We start from the raw sequence: 19,806 nt of genomic DNA on the forward strand, positions 1-19,806 counted from the left end.
CACCACCTCTTTTTAAGATACATATTTTGTAGATATAGTTCCTCCATTACATTGTGTGCAAACAGTTTTGGTGCTCTTGCAGGTTTTTAATATAATCAAGTACATTCCCTTTTTAAGTGTAACTCTAGTAGAACATTTTGTGCATATCAGTCTGGTGCTATCCGGGAATGTGAGGTACATCCTCGGTTTGTACCAGGCAAAACTTCATTGTACAATTGATTTTTAAGCCTTTGTATTCATTTGATATTTTTGTTTTAAAATATGTACAATGTGCATAGATATATTGGAACATCCTCATGCACGACTTGCATTCATTCAGCTTCTTCCACTTTGAAACTTGGATAGATGACAGGGAAAATAATGCACAGGCCTACTGACACCTTCACTGATGTAAAGGGCAGGATAGAATAATTGCAAATCAATACCGTACAAGGTCTGCAAAGCTACAGCTGAGGTTTAGGTTTTATTCAATCTAAAAAAAATCTTTGCCCAATGCTGATGGGGAAATATTGTATTTAGAAAAAGCAGGTCTAATGTATTAGCGTTATAGAATCATTTACAACACAAAGGAAGTAATTTGGCTCATTGAGCCCATGCCAGTTCCCCATGGAGAAATCCAGGCAGTCACACACTCGTGCTTGGTCCTCGTAGCCTGCAAGTTTACTTCCTTCCAGTGTCCATCCATTTTCCTTTTGAAATTATTGATAGTTTCTATATCCACCATCCTCATGGACAGCAAGTTCCAAGTCATTACCACCAGCTGCATAAAAACATTCTTCCTCACATTCCCCCTGCATTTATTACCCAAATTTTTAACTGCTCGCATATCATCATGAAGTAGGCAAAGGATACTGATGGAATTTGGAAGACATCCATACTTCAAAATCTTCCAGAGTGCCTCACAATTTAGAGTCAAAGAACACTACGTAGAGGGACCATAAAATGCAGGAGCAGAAGTAGGCATTCAGCCCATCAAGTCTGCTCCACCATTCAATGAGATAATGGCTGATCTGATGATCCTCAACTCCACTTTCCTGCCTTTTCCCAATAGCCCTTGATTCCCTTACTGATTAAAAATCTGTCTATCCCAACCTTGAATGTATTTAACAACCCAGCCTCCACAGCCCTTTGCGGTTAAGAATTCCACAGATTCACCACCCTCTGAGAGAAGAAACTTCTCCTCATCTCTGTCTTAAGTGGGCAACCCCTTACTCTGAGATTATGCCCTCTGGTCCTAGATTCTTCCACAAGGGGAAGCAACCTCTCAGCATCTACCATGTCAAGCCCCTTAAGAACCCTATGTTTCAATAAGGTTGCCGCTCATTCTTCTAAACTCCAATGAGTTTACTCAACCTCTCCTCATAAGAAAATCCCTCCATACCCAGGATCAACCTAGTGAACCTTCTCTTGACTGCCTCCAATGCCAGTATATCTTTCCTTAGTTAAGGGGACCAAAACTGTTCACAGTATTTGAGGTGTGGTCTAACTAGTGCCTTGTATAGTTTTAGCAAGTCTCCCCTATTTTTATACTCCATTCCCTTTGAAATAAAGGACAACATTCTATTTGCCTTCCCTATTACCTGCTGAACTTGTATGCTAGCTTTTTGTGATTCATGCATGAAGACCCCCAAACCCCTCTGTGCTGCAGCTTCCTGCAGTCTTTCTCCATTTATATAATATTCAGCTCCTTTATTCTTCCTGCCAAAGTGCATAATCTCACATTTTCCCACATTCTATTCCATCTGCCAAGTTTTTGCCCTCTCACTTGACCTGTCTATATCCCCCTGTAGACTTCTTGTGTCATCCTTGCCACTTGTTTTCTCACCTATTTTTGAGTCATCCGTAAACTTGATAGTACATTCATTTCCCTCAGCGAAGTCATTAATATATATTGTAAATAATTGTGGCCCTAACATTGTTCACTGTGGCACCTCACTAATTACAGGTTGCCATCCTGAAAATGCCCCCCTTATCTCAACTCTTATCTTCTGTTAGCCAATCCTCTATCCATACTAAGATGCAACCTCAACACCATGGGCTCTTATCTATTTAAAAGCCTTAAGTGGGGTAGTTTGATGTTGTTTGCAACATTCTTGTCATTGCCAAGCTGTAAAATCATGTTGTTCATGCCTCTTGATGCCCTAAACCCACAATGAAATTCAGGGAGTTCTTCAGCAAATGTAAAAAGTCGGTTCAGAAGGGTTCTTGTAATGATTTTTCCTGCAATGGAGAGATACCTCTGTAATTTCCACAGTTGGATTTGTCCCCTTTCTTGAAGATTGTCACAAATGTGGTGTCCTTGATATCATTCCGGACTCCCTCTTCATTCCAGACCTGTAGGATGAGAGTACGGAGCTGTAATGTTCTTCTCCTCCATGCTTAAAGAATTCAGTGGGGATTTCATCTCCACCTGCTTTGTTGTTGTTCATTGTGGTGGCTCTCCATCACCTCAAAAGCCATTGCAGGGGTTCCAAGCTCTCTTCTGACTGGGTGTTGAGGGATGAAATTGGAAAGCGCTGCCATCAACAATAGATTCTTGATTGGAAAGGTCTTCAAAATGCTCCCTCCAATGGGAGATTGACAGCTTCCCTTTCCTTGATCAGATTTTGCCTGTCTTTGGGCCTCGGAGGAGCTGGTCCTTGATTGCTTGGGCCATAAGTGGTCCTTGTGACATTGAAGAAGCCCCATTCATGTCAGTGAGATGTTGAATTTCCTATGCCTTACCTGCCCAACACATATTCCTCATGTTGCAGGTGCACCTCAGCCTTTGCTGTGGGAAATCAATTTCTTTTGCTTTGAGTTTGGGTCATTCTGCCAGGCAAGAAGTCTTGTGCTTGTGATCAATCAGTTTGTTCATATCCTGATCATTTTCATCAAACCAACCTTGACAAAAAATCCAAGTGTCTTGTTACAGACATTGGATGATATTGAACTTAAGGACCTCTCAAGCACTGTGGACACTTCTGTTCTTGATTGAAGTTTGGAATTTTTACCCCAAGGTATTATTGGAATTGGTCTCTCTTAATTCAGAGATTGATGGACATAATTGAACAAATAAGTCAGTGATCAGTCCAGCAGCCATCAGCACCTGTCAATTCTCTGCTGGTGTTTGCGATTCTGGGCATGGACGATGTAGTAGATCAGGTGCCAGTACTTGGACCATGGCTATTGTCGTGACGTTTTGTACTTGTTTGTCTGGCAGGACAAGGTATTGATGATGATGATAAGCCTATGTTCTGTGCACTTGATAATGTTATGATATGGCAGGTGGTATTTGCCAGCTGATCAAATCCCAAAGGGAAACTTGGCCAGGCTATCACACAATTTTGCAATTTGTATTTATTAGGAGAAGATATGTGCAAGGGAGCCAGAAGTAAATGGTCCACTACCCCCTTTGGAGATTTTAAAGATGAAATTATCCAGTGTTACCACAAGGTGTACACTGTTGGTATTAGGAAGGTATTTCACAGCTTCTCTCTTTCTCACTCCACACTGGAAATCCAAGGCCTTGCTTTCTGGAGCAAGCAAACATTTCTGTTAGGGTGGCTGGAAGCTTCTACTTCACAGTACACTCTCTAAAATCTCTCATGCTCAATCCCCATCTTTCTTTAAATATATTTTCTCCCTCTTGATCTGTAAATCCCATTGTTTCACCCTTGCTTTGGAAGTTATTTTTCCCAGAATATAAAAAATCTTTCATGTTGTCATTATGGCCAGTGCTCTGAGGCAAAATAAACTTTGCCTCATCTATTTTGCCAGTTGTAAAACATCTTATCATGTCCCTTTAAAAAAAACAATCTCTCAACTTATCTACATTTGCAAATTACATTCACACTGCATCTGCTGGGACTTCATCCAAGCTCACCCATCTCCATCTCAAAATGCCTGTTTTACACTTAACCCCTTTGATTCAAACCTTGCAGCCTTACAGTCTTTGGTTTAATTAAATTAGTCCTTCTCAAAAACAAACGCACACAACATAGCCCCCACAAGCCTGTTTTAAAGTATCCCACAGTAATACTAGGAAAAAAAAAGATATTTCCTTTATGGTAAGGAGAAGAATTCTAATCAAGTTTCCAATTCCTTCCCTGCCAATAGTTCTGTTCCAGAGATTGGAAGCTTGTCCAACTCTGGCATTGAAGTATCCAAGGAATACCACAGCGGGCTTGGTCAAGTTTGGCTTAGAAATCTACTTGTTGCGTCATTGGAGTTCAGAGTTGGGGCATTTGCACTGACCACAGTGGCGAATTGACTCCTTGCCAATTTAAGATGACGAATCATGAGGTTTTGTTAATTCATTTATTGGATGTGGGCATTACTGGCTGGGCCAGCAGTTATTGCCCATCCCCAATTGCCCTTGAGAACGTGGTGGTGAGCTGCCTTCTTGAACCACTGCAGTTCATGTGGTGTAGGGACACCCACAGTGCTGTTAGGGAGGGAGTTCCAGGATTTTGACCCAGCGACAGTGAAGGAACAGCGATATATTTCCAAGTCAGGATAGTGAGTAGGTTGGAAGGGAACTTGCAGGTCATGGTGTTCCCATGCATGTGTTGCCTTTGTCCTTCTTACTGGTAGCAGTCATGGGTTTAAAAGGTGCTATCTAAGGAGTCTAGGTGTGTTGCTGCAGTGCATCTTGTAGATGGTATACACTGCTGCCACTGTGCATAGGTGGTGCAGGGAGTGGATGTTGGAGTTAGTGGATGGGGTGCCAATTAAGCAGTCTGTTTTGTCAAGCTTCTTGAATGTTGTTGGAGCTGTACTCTTCCAGGCAAGTGGGGAGTATTCTATCACATTCCTGACTTGTGCCTTGGGAATGGTGGACAGACTTTGGGTAGTCAGGAGATTAGTTACTCGCTGCAGGATTCCTAGTATCTGACCTCTTGTAGCCAAGTATTTCTATGACTAGTCCAGCTCCGTTTCTGGTCAATGGTAATCCCCAGGATGTTGATAGTGGGGGATGCAGTGATGGTAATGCCTTTGAATGTCAAGGAATGATGGTTAGATTCTCTCTTGTCGGAGATGGTCATTGCCTGGCACTGACGTGGCACGAATGTTATGTGCCACTTGTCTGCCCATTGTCCAGGTCTTGCTGAATTTGGACATGGACTGTTTCAGTATCTGAGGAGTCGTGAATGGTGCTGAACATTGTGCAATCATTACCGAGCATCTCTACTTCTGACCTTATGATGGAAAGAAGGTCATTGATGAAACAGCTGAAGATGGTTGGGCCTAGGACACTACCCTGAGGACCTTCTGCAGCGATGTCCTGGAACTGAGATGATTGACTTGCAAGAACCACAGCCATCCTCCTTTTGTGCTAGGTATGACTCCAACCTGCAGAGTTTTCTCCCTGATTCCCATTGACTCCAGTTTTGCTAGGGTTCCTTGATGCCACACTCAGTCAAATGCTGCCTTGATGTCAAAGGTAGTCACTCTCCTCTCACCTCTGGAGTTCAGCTCTTTTGTGCATGTTTGAACCAAGACTGATGCAGTCCGAAGCTGAGTGGTCCTGGCAGAACCCAAACTGAGTGTCGGTAAGCAGGTTATTGCTAAGCAACAGCTGCTTGATAGCACTGTTGATGACCCCTTCCATCACTTTACTGATGGCCAAGAGTAAACTGATGGGGCAATAATTGGCTGGGTTGGATTTGTCCTGCTTTTTGTGTACAGGACATAGCGGGGCAATTTTGCTCATCACTGGGTAGATGCCAGTTTTGTAGATGTCCTGGAACAGCTTAGCTAGGGGTGTGGCATGTTTTGGAGTCTTCAGTATTGTTGCTGGAATATTCTCAGGGCCCATAGTATTCAGTGCCTTCAACTTTCTCTTGATATCACATGCAGTGAATCCAGTTGCCAGAAGACCAGTAGCTGTGATGCTGGGAGCATCGGAGGAGGTAGGAATGGATCATCATTCAGTACTCCTGGCTGAAGATTCTTCCAAGCGCTTCCGCCTTATCTTTTGCACTGATGTGCCAGGTCCCCATGTGATGTGCTGCTTATGCTGTTTGGCATGCAAATAGTCCTTCACCAGGTTGACACCTCATTTTTAGGTACTTGGTGATCCAAAGCTCAGCTGCCCATGTCTTAACTCGCAGCGAGTCTCATTCCGCTATCACCCTATTGCTCGCTGACATACATTAGCTCCCAGTCAAGCAATGTCTTGACTTTTAAAACTCTTTCTTGTTTTCAAATGGCTTTTGGCCTTCATGCTTTGCCCCTCCCTATCTCTATCATCTCCTCCAGTTCCACAATCCTTTTAAGAGATCTGCACTCATCAAACTCTATCCTCCTGTGCATCCCAATTATGATTGGTGGTCATGCTTTCAGTTGCCTAGGCTCCAATTTCTGGAATTGGATGAAGGGACTGATGGTACAGTAAGTCCTCACATTTATGTTTCTGAAAATCGCTACTTTAAGTGAAATGACTTTAAGTGAATCATAGGTTCTCCGAGGAATCAATGTTAAAGCCAGAGTTTAATTCCTTCGGACATTTCTCGCCCGTAAAAAAAAAAAATAATTATGTACAAGTTGAAATACACCACAATACATGTGCGACACCACTGTGCATTCTTAGCTGAATTCTACACCTCTCTTTTTCCTGTCCTCATTTTCCCCCTTTAAGTCATTCCTTAAAACCTGTCTATTGACCAAGCTTTTGGTCATCTGACCTAATATCTGTTTGTGACTCTGTCAAACTTTTTGTGATGCTCCTGTGAAAAGTGCCTTGGAACATTTCATTATGTTAAAGGAGCTGCCTAGATATAAGTTGTTGTAATGAATGGGAATTACCAGCAAGCACTTGCTGGCAGCAGGAGCCAAAGTGCGACTCTTGCAATATGAAAATAGCTAATGATCTTGTGGCTGTATTTGAAGAGCAAAGAGTTCTCCTGTCTGACATTCTTTCTACCAATTCCACCAAAATCAAGTTTAACTACACATTCAACACGTGATGGGATTTTGCTGTGCACATCACAATTTAAAGTAATTTTTTTACGTCTCGAATCATTTTTCATTTTAATATGCAATTTGAAGTATCCACCCGAGTCATCTCATTGCTATAGAAGGGTACTTATTCCAAAAAGCTTGAGTTTTTCTCTGGCTACAAATGTGGGATAGGAAAGAAAGGAAAAGCTCTGGATTTGCACTATTCTAGAATTATTTTGCAGGCAAACGTCCAGTATGCTCTCTAATATCACTAACAATCAGAACTCTTGGAGATTCAGACAGCTATATTGCTACAGTGACACTTTTAAAAAAAAACAAACATTCGATTCCAGAAAATTATTTCTGATGTGCACCATGGGAGGACCTGTTCATTACCCTTGTGTACACTGATTGTGGTAGATAAATTGGGGGCGGGTAGATACCACACTGTTCTACTCTATTGAAGGATGTTTCAGTAGCTTTAAAGCCTTACAGGATGCTGGGGTGGCAGTGTCACTGGACTAGTAATACAGAGACTCAGGCTGATGCCCTGGGAACAGTTCAAATCCTGCCATAGTAGCTGGCGGATTCAATTAATAAAATCTGGAATTGAAAGCTAGTCTCAATAACGGCGACCACGATAGCTATCATCGATTTGTTGTAAAAACCCATCTGGTTAAATAATGTCCTTTAGGATAGGAAATCTACCATCATTATTTGGTTTGGCCTACATGTGACTCCAGACCCACAGCAGTGTGGCTGACTCTTACTGGCCTCTGAAATGGCCTAGAAATCCAAAGAGTTCAAAGGCAATAGGGATGGGCAACAAGTGTTGGCCTTGCCAGTGACACTCACATTTCATGAAAGAATGAAGAGAAAAAATAAATTGGAGACTTTTTAATTACCATGTTTAGCTTCTGTGAAATTTCTCATTCTGAAAAGTAGCAGTATTTTATTCATTTGTTCATTTTATTCACCATCAATAGTTTTTCCCCCACATACTCGTATCCATAATAATGATTTAAATGTGACATTTGTTACAATCTCCTTAGACTTTTAAAGCGAGATTCAAATTTCCAATTAATTGCTGAAAGAATGAGACATGAAAATTTTGTTTTTAAAACTTTTACTGTAACAAATGACAAAATTGACTAAATTTTTTTTTGCAGGAAAGTTTATTTTAAACTACAGAAAAGAGATTCCCCATTTAACTTCTAGCACAAACTAAAAACTCCCACTACTATTATACATACTATTATACCTCATCTTCCAGGAACCAGTCTAAATTATTCTCCGGTCCTTAGGGCTTGCTTCCTTTTTACTTGCCCAGCCAGGCAACATATGATCCCAGAACTGACTTTCACTGAGGGATACACTGTAGACTTCTTTAGCCCCAAACTTTCAGCCTCTCAAATCCCCTCAAACTCGGTCTTCGGTCTGAGCCCGGGCTCTGATCCATGCTCTCTGTGGTAAGCAATAGAGCAACGCTTTTTCTGCTTTAGGTGCAGGACTTGGCAGTCTCTATATCCTGCTATCTGCCTCTCCAATGACAGCACACCACACCAAACTCCTGCATGCCTATGATATTTATGGATATGTACGGAAACCTGTAACCTGACCTCAAAAATGGCTTCCTTTGCTCTGTTCCCCCTGGCAACGTGAAACACACTAGCCTTGTATATAGGTAGCTAATTAGCAATTCTGTCTTTGATCCTAACTCCCTTTCATCTTAGAAGTAAATTGATAATTTATAGCACAACTATTTACAACCCAATACCAACAGCATTTATTTGAGTCTTTGGGAGACTCAGGGTCCACGCATGGTATACTTAGACTTCTGCTGTTGTCTCTTCAGGTTAAATACCTTGCACCACCATCTCAGTAAAACAAACCAAGTTTTCCAATGATCCCTAACAATCAAACCACCCAGGCTTTCTGTCAAACAGACTGCAGAGCAGGTCACATGACCCCCTTCATTTACCTTGAATTTAAAGCTACAGCCACAGATTATAGTAACCTTAAACCAAAAGATAAAGTCCCAAAAGTGTATCTTATAAACCTTATAATTGTAACACATTTCCTTCTGAAGCTATTTGGTTTGATTTTATGGAGTGGTGATATGCATGTTCAACCCCAGTTCTGAATTATAGATCTGCTCTGGTATGGTACCAAGCTGAGAACTGGTGCAATTCTACAAGGGGAAGTCTGAGGGAGCCTTATTCGACTGCTTTTTTGTTCAGTGGTGTGGAGGGGATCTGGATATATGCCATTGCCCCCTCTAGTGATAGTGATGGCCTAAAAAGGATGAGGAAAAAAAGGATCATATTCATGGTATTAGGTAGATTTTTTTTGGGAGATTAAGGAGAGCTATATCTTTAGTCATGCTTGATGTATGTCAATTATGTTTGATAAACTCTTCTATTTGCATGCTGTGCCATTTTAAAGTAAAAGTACAGAATTTATTATTCCTACCATATTACGATTGAAGTTTAAAAAGCTTCTGTTACAAATGAAAATTACCAGCATTTGTACTGCATTATTTATACCCAATATTTTCCAGCCAGTTTCTTTCATATTTATAGTAATGTACTGTATAACAAACAATGAGGCAGGTTTTGTGATTTCCATATTACTGTGTATATGGAATTTTTCATTCTTTTGAATTACTGACATTGTAAAATACATCTTTTATGGTAATTAAAAAGTTGTTTTGTATGGTTTTTAAGGTGATTAGGGATTGGAAGACAACTGCACCCTCCCCCAAACCAATTTTCACTATCTATTCCCCAAAATTCCATGGACTAGATGTGTTGCAGTGGAATCTGGTGATTGGGTTATCTTGTTCTTTTTATACTTTGCTTTGTTCCCATTGCTGCTTTGTGCCAGCACTCCTCCCTGTCAGTCAGGAGAATGGAACAACCTGAACTCCAGTAACACTACATAAGTCATTATCTGAAAGAAATATTGTGCTTTTCAATTCTTCTGAATCCTTTTCTAGGATGTCAAAGGTGCAGTTTAAATTTGACACGCTATATATAATTTTTTAATATACAAATTAATCCACTCTTGTGCTTTCAAACTATTAGAATAAATTCTTTTCTCCAAAAGCCCTGTTAACTATAACAAAAATATTGTCTGCATGGACTTTACAATGTTACCATAATTAATTCCCATGTCTATATTTATAATGGAAACTGTGCAAATTTGTCTCATACTTCCTGTCAGTCAATGAACTGCATTGCCACTGTTAATTTAAGTGGGGTTACTGCATTTCAAGTTTAAATGGGGAGTTAGAATTTAGATGTCAATTCACAATGGAAATAAAAGACAATGCATACAACTTGGGATTGCATAAGGGCTGTTTGGCTCAATAAGTACAAAACAAATGTGCGGTGATATGGCATCTTTCTTAAACTCGGGGTGCCCCAAAGCACTTTACAGCCAATAAAGAACTTTTGAAATGTAATCATTGTTGTAATGTAATGCAGCAGTCAATTTGCACACAGTAAGCTCCCACAAACAGCATTTGATATAACCAGATAATCTGTTTTTGTGATGTTGATTTAAGAGGTAAACATTGACCCAAAATAGCTACTCTTTGAAATGTTGCCCTGGGATTTTTTAATTCCACCTGAAAGTAGATAGAGCCTGAGTTCAACATCTCATCTGTAAGATGGCATCTCCGATAGTATAGCACTCCCTTTACTGCACTGGAGTGTCAGCCTTGATTTTTTTTTTTAATGCTCAAGTCTGGAACATGAACCCACAACCTTTAGACGCAGAAGCGAAAATGCTGACGTGCCATGTTGCCATTTATACTCCATTCAAGCCGCTTCCTTTCTTTTTTCATCTAACTCTTATCGGCATACCACTCTATTCCCTTCTCCCTCCTATGATTGTCTACCCTCATTTAAGTAAATGTATACTATTTGCTTCAATCACTTCCTGTGGTAGCAGTTCAACATTCTCACCGCTCTCTGCTTAAAGAAGTTTCTTTTGAATTTCCTATTTGATTTCTTGGTGATTGTTATGTTAATGACTTCTAGTTTTGCAATTCCCCACAATGGAAACTTTCTGCATGTCTGCACAATCATAACCTTTCATTTAGACCTCTATTAGGTCACCTTAAACCTTCTCTTTTCAAGAGAAATTAGTGAATTACATGTGCACAACCTAGTTCAATTATCTACTTTCCTCTGGCTCTACTCCACCTGAACTTAACTTGGTCATGACTCTTATGTGGCAATGCCGTAGAATTAGACTCTTTTTTTAATGTGCGATAATGGAACCTTGAACCCTGATTATTGCAGCTCGATTTTCTCGCAAACATTGGCTTTGTGATTTAATTTGACCTCTGCTCGTGCCAGTCAGCTTTTTTACTCCCCAAAGCTGTTGCATTTTCACAATTCCAAAACTAGACATGTAGCTTGATAAGTAGAACATACAATGAATAAAATGTTCTTGGTGCCAAATAATTGAAAACCTCAAGTCTTCTACAGCTCTAAATAAATACAACAGGCTGACCATTCATTCATAGAAGCTATTCTATCCTAGTGCCTAAATGCCTCTACAATATTGCTAGAGCTTTTGCCTCCAGTACTTTACCTGGAAAAGTCATTGGCATTCTTCCATCTGCATAAGATGATGAACATGCAGCTAATCTGTTGGGAAAGGGTAGCTTCATATCGTAAACTTTTGCTGATGACTGAAGAGACTAGCCCTTAAAAAGCAGGTTCGGTGACATGTCTTATGTGAAGTGGTTATCAGGTATCATTTTGGGTTGTTGTTTTCAATGGTGCCTGTTGCCAGGCTGCTGTAACTACTGATCATCATGGTGGTGTACACTGGCCCACAGGTGATGTCGCCATTTTCCTCTGTTGTCAGCTAACGACCGCCAGGTGTGAGAATCAATGTTTAGGGCCTTCATGTCATGCTTGCAAGCATTCTTGAAGCAGAACTTTGGACGTCCTACTTGTCGTCTGGCTCTGACCCCTGCTAAACAGAAAATCCTTAGGTATGCAACCATCTACCATCCTGCAAATGTACACAAGCCACTGGAGTCATCTCTACTTGTTAAGTGCCAACATTCTTGGAAGCTTGCCTTTTGAGAAGACTGCTGCATTTGTGGAAGAGAAGCTGCTCAACAACTTTCATCTTGGCTATTTGCTGTGCATTCTTGGCATCCCATGGAATGACAAAACCTTACCTAGAAGACCTTACAAGATATTGATCACGTTATGGAAAGAAGTGCTTTCTGACCTGGTTCCTCAATATGCTTTTTATCAATTTTATGCTTCTTGACCAACAACCATGTTGATAGTGCTCTGGATTAACCCTTGTTATTTTACTTGTATAGTTGTATAAAGGTAAATTAACATTTGCTTCAAGACTGAAGAATCCAAATTTTTCTAGCCTGTCCTCATAACTCAGTCCTCCAGCATCAAGAATTAGCCTTCAGAGGCACTACTTCAAGACCTTGAATGTTTCCTTTTGTGCAGGCTCAAGCAAACCTACCATGAGCAATATGCAGCTCCAGTGCAGTGACCTCAGTTACTAGTCCACTCACAACAAGAATTAGAAAGTCGGGTTTTTAAGACCCACATGAGCTCATAATTATGCTAAGGAAAGAACAGCTTTCGATTGAAACATTGGCCCAGCTTTTGCAGTGATAATAGCGCACTGTTAACATTCGCAGTAGGAGCATGATAGGCCATTTGACTCTTCGAACTTGTTCTACCGTTCAGCAAAATAAGAAAATAATCCACCGCAACTCCACCTTCCTGCACTCCTGGTGGAGTGTTCTCACAGCCATTAATTCTCTTAGCACCCAAAAATCTTTCAACCTGTTTTGCATATACTGGATGACTGAGTATCCACAGCTCTTTGGGTTAGAAAGTTCCAACGATTCACAACCCTTTGTGTGAAGAAATGTTTCCTTATCTCAGTCCTAAATGTCCAACCTCTTATTCTGGGACAGTGACCTCATGCTCCAGATTCCCTAGCCAGAGAACCTTTTTTTTTCAGCATCTACCCTGTCAGATCATTAAGAATTTTGTATGTTTCAATTAGATCACCCCTCACTCTTCTTAACAGCAGGGACCATATGCCTATTCTACTCAATCTCTCTTCATAGGACAATCTCTTCATCTTAGGAACCAGTCTAGTAAACCGTTGTTTCACTCCTAGGGCAACTACATCCTTCCTTGGGTAAGGAGACCAAAGCTGCAAGAAGTGGATAATGGGGATCCTGTAGATGTAGTATATCTGGACTTCCAGAAGGCCTTTGATAAGGTGCCGCACAAAAGATTAATACACAAGATAAGATCACACAGAGCTGGGGGTAATATATTAGCTTGGATAGAGGATTGGCTAACCAACAGAAAGCAGAGAGTCAAGATAATTGGATCTTTTTCTGGATGGCAAGCTGTAATTAGTGGGGTGCCACAGGGTTCAGTCCTTGGGCCCCAACTATTTACAATCTATATTAATGACTTGGATTCAGGGATAGAAGGTACTATAGCTAAATTTGCAGATGACACCAAAATAGGTGGGAAAGTAAGCTGCAGTGAAGAAATAAATTTACAAATGGATATGGACAGGTTAGGTGAATGGGCCAAAATTTGGCAGATGGAGTTTAATGTGGATAAGTGTAAGGTTATCCATTTTGGTCGGAAGAATAAAAAGTTGACTTATTATTTAAATGGAGAGAAACTTCAGAATGCTTCAGGGCAGAGGGATCTGTGTGTCCTCATGCATGAATCGCTAAAAGCTAGTATGCAGGTACAGCAGGTAATAAGGAAAGCAAATAGAATTTTGGCATTTATTGCTAAAGGAATAGAGTATAAAAATAGGGAAGTGTTGCAACTGTACAAGGCATTGGTAAGACTGCACCTGGAGTACTGTGCACAGTTTTGGTCCCTTTACTTGAGGAAGGATGTAGTTGCATTGGAGGCGGTTCAGAGGAGGTTTACTAGATTGATTCTAGAGATGCGGGGCTTGTCTTATGAGGAGAGATTGAGTAGTTAAGGCCTATACTCTCTAGAGTTTAGGATGAGAGGAGATCTAATTGAAGTATACAAGATGCTAAATGGGATAGACAAAGTAGACGAGGAATGGATGTTTCCCCTTCTGGGGCATTCTAGAATGAGACACCATAGTTTTAGGCTAAGGGGTGGTAGATTTAAATCAGAGAAGAGGAGGAATTACTTTTCTCAAAGGGTCGTGAATCTATGGAATTCACTACCTCAGAGTGCAGTGAATGCCGAGACACTGAATAAATTTAAGGAGGAGATAGACAGATTTTTAATTAGTAATGGGTTGAAAGGTTATGGGGAGAGCGCGGGAAATTGGAGTTGAGGCCGAAATGAGACCAGCCGTGATCGTAATGAATGGCGGGGCAGGCTCGAGGGGCTGAATTGCCTATTCCTGCTCCTAGTTCTTATGTTCTTATATCCCTTCAGAATGCTGACAGGAGGGGAGGGGGAGATGTACATAGAGGTGGTGGGATTGGGAAACCTGATCCGTTTTTGACCAGCTGCACTAAATGAAAGTTGTAACAATTCCTAATGCATTTTATAACTGAATTTTGTCTCTTGTGTATTGTTCATAGTTACATCTTCTATGACATAGCATGTGGAAAACAATCTAATGCTGATTTGCAAGTTAGTTCATGTCCTCACTCATCCAATTATTTGAACTGAATGTGCAACAAAAAAAATTACAAGATTGATTGTGCTGTAATTGTCTACCTGTTTTCTGCACCTATCCAATCTATGGGATAGTTTGCAGTTATTTTGGTGAAGGAGCTAAATTCTTCAACTTGTAAAAGTGAAACTTGTATTGAAATCCATTAAATTTTCCCCGATGGCATTGTATGGTGTGCTACTGAATTATATCAAGTAATAAATAGTCCTGGCCTGTGGTTTTAGCCATTGCCAATCTTAGTTGGGTAACAGTGAGAAATACCGCTATAGGGTAGAAAAAGTTAAGATTGGCCAACATTCTGGTTTGCTCTTCGGTAATTTTTTGTATTCTGTTTCCCTGAATACCAGATAACATAGCATCAGGCTTTGTGATAACTGTTATTTAAGTAGGATGGTATGAAGAATGTCTACATTGATGAGATACAAAAAGGATGCTGCCATCAATGGAATTGTAGGCAGGCAAAAGTTGTTATACTTGGGAGAAAAGGATGAGGTTGAGAACGAGCATGGAGGTAAAGGTGAATGAGGGTAAAGTGCATGATCTTATGTAAATTTTAAACTTAAATTCAGAAATTAAGTTCATTTATCTTTTAAGTGCACTCATACTGTAGCTATAAAAGTCTGTCATTACAGTTCATTGTAATAGTTGATACTTGGCATAAAATGTATAAAAAACTATCATTTAATTTTGCTGGACACTAACTGAGTGGGTTATGTGATGAAAAAGAAACATAAGATTACTGTTTTTCTGGTCACACTCAGTAAGCTAACTTAGCACTTACCTCAGTAAACTGAAGCTAATAGGCTGTGGGTAGTTTTTTCTCTTTCCTGCAATTCCACTGCAAAGAGAGCCCCAATACTGCAGGAGGATTACCTCACAAACTCAGTGGATAAATGGATTGCATGGGGCACTAAATCATGTTGACTTGGATTTGATCTCTGGTGTTATGAATTGGTGCCATCTCAGCTGGAGCATCCGTTAGATGCTATAGTTGGTTTCATTGGCCCTAAGTTGAGGAGAGAAAATTGTAATGAAGTTCTTCAACATGATCTTTATTCATTTGATCTCAGTTGCAACATTGAATGACAAGTAGAGAAAGGATTGGGTTTTGTTTGTGATGCCTCCTCAGTCAAAATGCCTGCTCAGATTCTGTATAAGCTCATACATGAAGATAGCCACTTAGCTGGGGCACCATGATTGCCAACATTTAGGGAATCCAGATAAACTATCATTTTGAGAGAAGAGAGAAATTGCAATTTCTTCAATTCCATATGCAGTCTTTTTCAAAGAATTCCGTTTTTCAGCCTTTAATATTTAATTGGTAACTATTTGTTAGAGTGAAATCACCTGTACTTCTAATCAAAACAATCATAGAAGGACTGGAAATGCAAATATGTTTTGCAGGTGAAAACAGGCTACGTCAAAATGAAATTCATTTGGGTGTCAATTTGTGCTCTTGGAAATTCCCTGTTTTTCACTTTAATGCTTCAGACATATGGAATAGTATAGTATGAATATCTGTAGTATAATAGGATAAATAGTATAGGTAACCTACTGCTGACCCAGAGGCGTACCCATCAAAGGCAATAGTAAATTATGTCATTGAAGTAAAAATAACTGACCATTATTATTGCATTACCAACATGAATTTCACAAATTACTGTAAACCATTTAAAATTTATACAGATTTATTTTAACACACCTGTCCTGTGAGTAGTAACTATTACCTGTAGGTGAAGTACAGCAGTATTCTTCTAGATGGAATCTATACATAGCTGAATTATCCCAACCTTAGAATTTAATGTCCCATTAACTTAAATCTAAAATCAACCAGTTTGTGTACTGGTTAAGATTAAGGTCAAGGTTAAGGCAATAAATAAAATATAAATGCCTGTACAATTATCAAAGAAGCAGCTTTCTTGATCATTCAATTGGTAAACGTACTGTGATGTGGTACTGAGCTGTAAGCCAAGAAAGGCCCAAAATTCCATTTCTCTTCTGTAGGTTAGTTAATCAGTCTAGCCAGCAGCCAGGGATTGACTGCTTTTCTTTGTGTTTACAGTGCAAGTAAGTGGGTGTGGGGAGAAAAAAAATCAACCAGTATTCCAATTCCGCTTCCTGAAGGCTATTTGGAAACCCCTACTGGAACATATGCACGTGGTTGTTCATTGTATCCAATTTCCATATCTAGTTTGAGCTGTTTGTGTGGTAATATTTATTTAAATGCTTATGGCTTGGAGAACAATTTAGTGAAATGACAAATCTTTTTTAAGTTGCAATGTGTCTATCATTCTTGGCATAAAATGAATAAATTGATAAGGAGCCACATACTCAGGATCTGTGGTCTACAGGGTGTTCTCCTCCTCCTGTCTAAAATGTACTAGCAATGATGTGTTGAAGCTAGTGGCTTTACATAAGAATGGAGATGTATTACTTTCTTAACTTGTGGTTTTTGCTAGCATTTTTCCTAGCAAACCATAGCCTAAAGAAGTGAACACAGAGTACCCTAATCAAAGGAATAGTATGCCTGGCACAGTTCATTCACTTCCTCTCTTATGTCCTTGTGCTCATTTAATTCCATGACCGAAGATGAGCAAAGCACCATTGCCTTGTCTGCAGCAACCCAGAACTAGCATGGAATTATGATAAGATTGGCTTACCTCTTTCATGGCTAAGCATCTAGTCTATGCACTTAATGCAGAGATTCTCGTGTTGAGCTCACATGACCTAATACTGAGTGGTACAGGAATCTAAATTTATGCTTTTCAAGCTAGACAAAGATCTGTTTGGATAAACACTTCCCTCTACAAAAATGTTTAAGCTAATGTTTAAATTTGCACCAACTTATCATTATTCAGTTTAATTAAGTGTCACAAAGCATGGTATTTGTAAATATCACAGTTCGATAATGGGACTTTAAAGTGCCTTTGTAGATTGCCTTTCAACAAAGCATTGTTACATTGGTTTGCAATACAGTTTCACATAGGTTTGAGTCTTGGATGCTTGCAAATGGCAAATCATCAGATGTGCGAATTGTGTCAATAAACTTATGCTGCTTTCATACTTCAATTTTTGTATTGGGAAGAAGCAGTTTAACTTGGAATGTAAATTGAGTGTGAAGGCAAGAGCTGACTCCAAAGCAAGTGAGTCTCCGTCCTCCAAGAGTTCTCATTCTACTTCAGTCTGGTCTCAGGTCAGGCTCTGACACCAGATTAAGGCTACATTTAAACTATAAACTAATAAGCAAAACCAATTGGCACCAATGCTGTAATTATAAGAAAAAATGCAGTTTTAGTTTCATTTACTTACCCTGTAAGTGGATTGAGCGAATTAAAAGAAATTTACTATTTTAAAAACTGCTTAAACTCTTCAGCGGACTATGGAAGTGTCCCGGTAGCCACATGATTTTAAATAGAACCTTTTTTTTATTGATCAAATTATTAAAGCAGAACACAAGACCAGCTTGAGAATATTTCGGTAAAATTATTATTCTGTTTTTAATCCATTATTATCTCTACAGTTTTAACCAAAAAGTGACCTGTTTCACATACTGCTGGTAATCATTGTCTTCAAGGTTTTATTTCCTTTCCCTACAGCCATCACTTCCTGTCCTTTACACACTATCCAGCCAGGCTACCCATGAAGCTGTCCACCTCCTCTGCAGGATGTTAGTTTTTGATCCTGTAAGTATGCAAACTATTTTTCAAATTGTATGGTAAAGCCCCTCTTCATATGTGAAAATATAGCCAGTCTGTATTCTCTATTACCCTAAACAATGATTTCGTAATCTCCATCAGAAAAAGTTTCCACAATAATTGGTAATTCTTAAATAATGGTACTCAGTTACTGAACCTTGAGATTACTGCCCCTGAGCCTCCTGTAATCTTGCAATAAAATGAGATGCAATAATATTGGGAATTTCTAGTTTGGGTGGGGTGGGTCTTCTGATCATTTTTCATTTGATAGTTCTGGAGATGTAATTTCAGCAATTTTATTTTACTAATGAACCTGTTATACAAAAGCACTTAGAGCATTTTAAAGGAAAAGGCACTGTCTGATCCATTATTTTCTATAATGGTAGTGAAGATTTAAACTGAAATGAATGTAATTTTTTTGTTTTGCTTCCAGTTTTGTAAATATACCTTCTGTAGGAAGGTATGTAATGTTTCACAAAATTCTCAGGTCAAATCATTATAAAATTATCAAGTTATTGGTTAAAGCTTTTGTTCCCTTAAACTGCAGTCAAAAAGAATCTCTGCAAAGGATGCCCTGGCCCATCCGTACTTAGATGAAGGACGGCTCCGGTACCATACTTGTATGTGCAAATGCTGTTATACCACCTCTACAGGACGAGTTTACACCAATGATTTTGAGCCCATCACCAATCCCAAATTTGATGACAGCTTTGAAAAAAACCTGACATCTGTTAGGCAGGTTAAAGGTCAGTGCAATTTTGAATACCGTTTTATAGTTGCAGCTTTCTGACCTGAAGCTTAAAACATTTTATAATTGATGAGACACTATATATTGCTCTTGAGGCTCATGCATTAGGACTGATAATGGGGTACATGCATCACTATATTAAACCATGTCATACAAAGCAGGTCCCAGGTTCAGCACCTAGTCTGTACTAAGTTTGGGTGGTAGTAGCAGTGGAGTACCACAATTGGTCAATGTTTCCACCCTAATTTTAGTTAACTCTTACTGGAAATGCATACTTGAGTACTGGGTAGTAACAGTATTAAGCTCAGTCTTGGCCCTAACGTGCTGAATAACCTGCCAACTCTGACTATCCAGACTTAACTGAAAATGACTGCTTCCACAAAGCACTAACAGGTATTTGAGGGGGCTGTTGCTATCACTACCTGTATAACTATATTGTGGCGTTAGCATGAGTTATCACCTTCAGCAGTCAACGACAGAACCTTGGAGCTGGGAGAAAGCTGTTCGATTGCACTCATTTGGTGTACGGAATTACTACCTCATTCTTTTTCCATTCCTGGGTATTTACGTATTCCAATGACTTTCTAACCCGTGAAATAGGCAACCACCTTGATTGAGTTTGCTTGAAGATGTATTGGTAGAAGTACATTCCAGTTGGTTTTAAACTATCACTAATGTAATTATGCTAAAACTCCAATGTTTCCAGTTTTATTCCAAATCTGTCACTCACAAGTG

General features: G+C 39.6%; 1 protein-coding gene across 5 annotated transcripts in view; it reads left to right on the top strand.

Annotated features, from left to right (window-relative positions):
* The window catches only part of nlk2 (nemo-like kinase, type 2), a 186,357-nt gene that overhangs the window by 161,431 nt on the left and 5,120 nt on the right, over positions 1-19,806 (top strand). For all 5 annotated transcript variants that reach the window (XR_005944155.1, XM_041196827.1, XM_041196828.1 and 2 more), the window contains 2 exons: positions 18,225-18,311; positions 18,871-19,069. Coding sequence is in view for 4 of the 5 variants with exons in the window: in XM_041196827.1 (XP_041052761.1) it covers positions 18,225-18,311; positions 18,871-19,069 (286 nt within the window). In the remaining variant the exon portion in view is untranslated. The remainder of the gene's footprint in view (positions 1-18,224; positions 18,312-18,870; positions 19,070-19,806) is intronic.

The sequence above is a fragment of the Carcharodon carcharias genome, chromosome 10, assembly GCF_017639515.1.
Source record: "Carcharodon carcharias isolate sCarCar2 chromosome 10, sCarCar2.pri, whole genome shotgun sequence".
In the NCBI taxonomy this organism is placed as follows: domain Eukaryota; kingdom Metazoa; phylum Chordata; class Chondrichthyes; order Lamniformes; family Lamnidae; genus Carcharodon; species Carcharodon carcharias.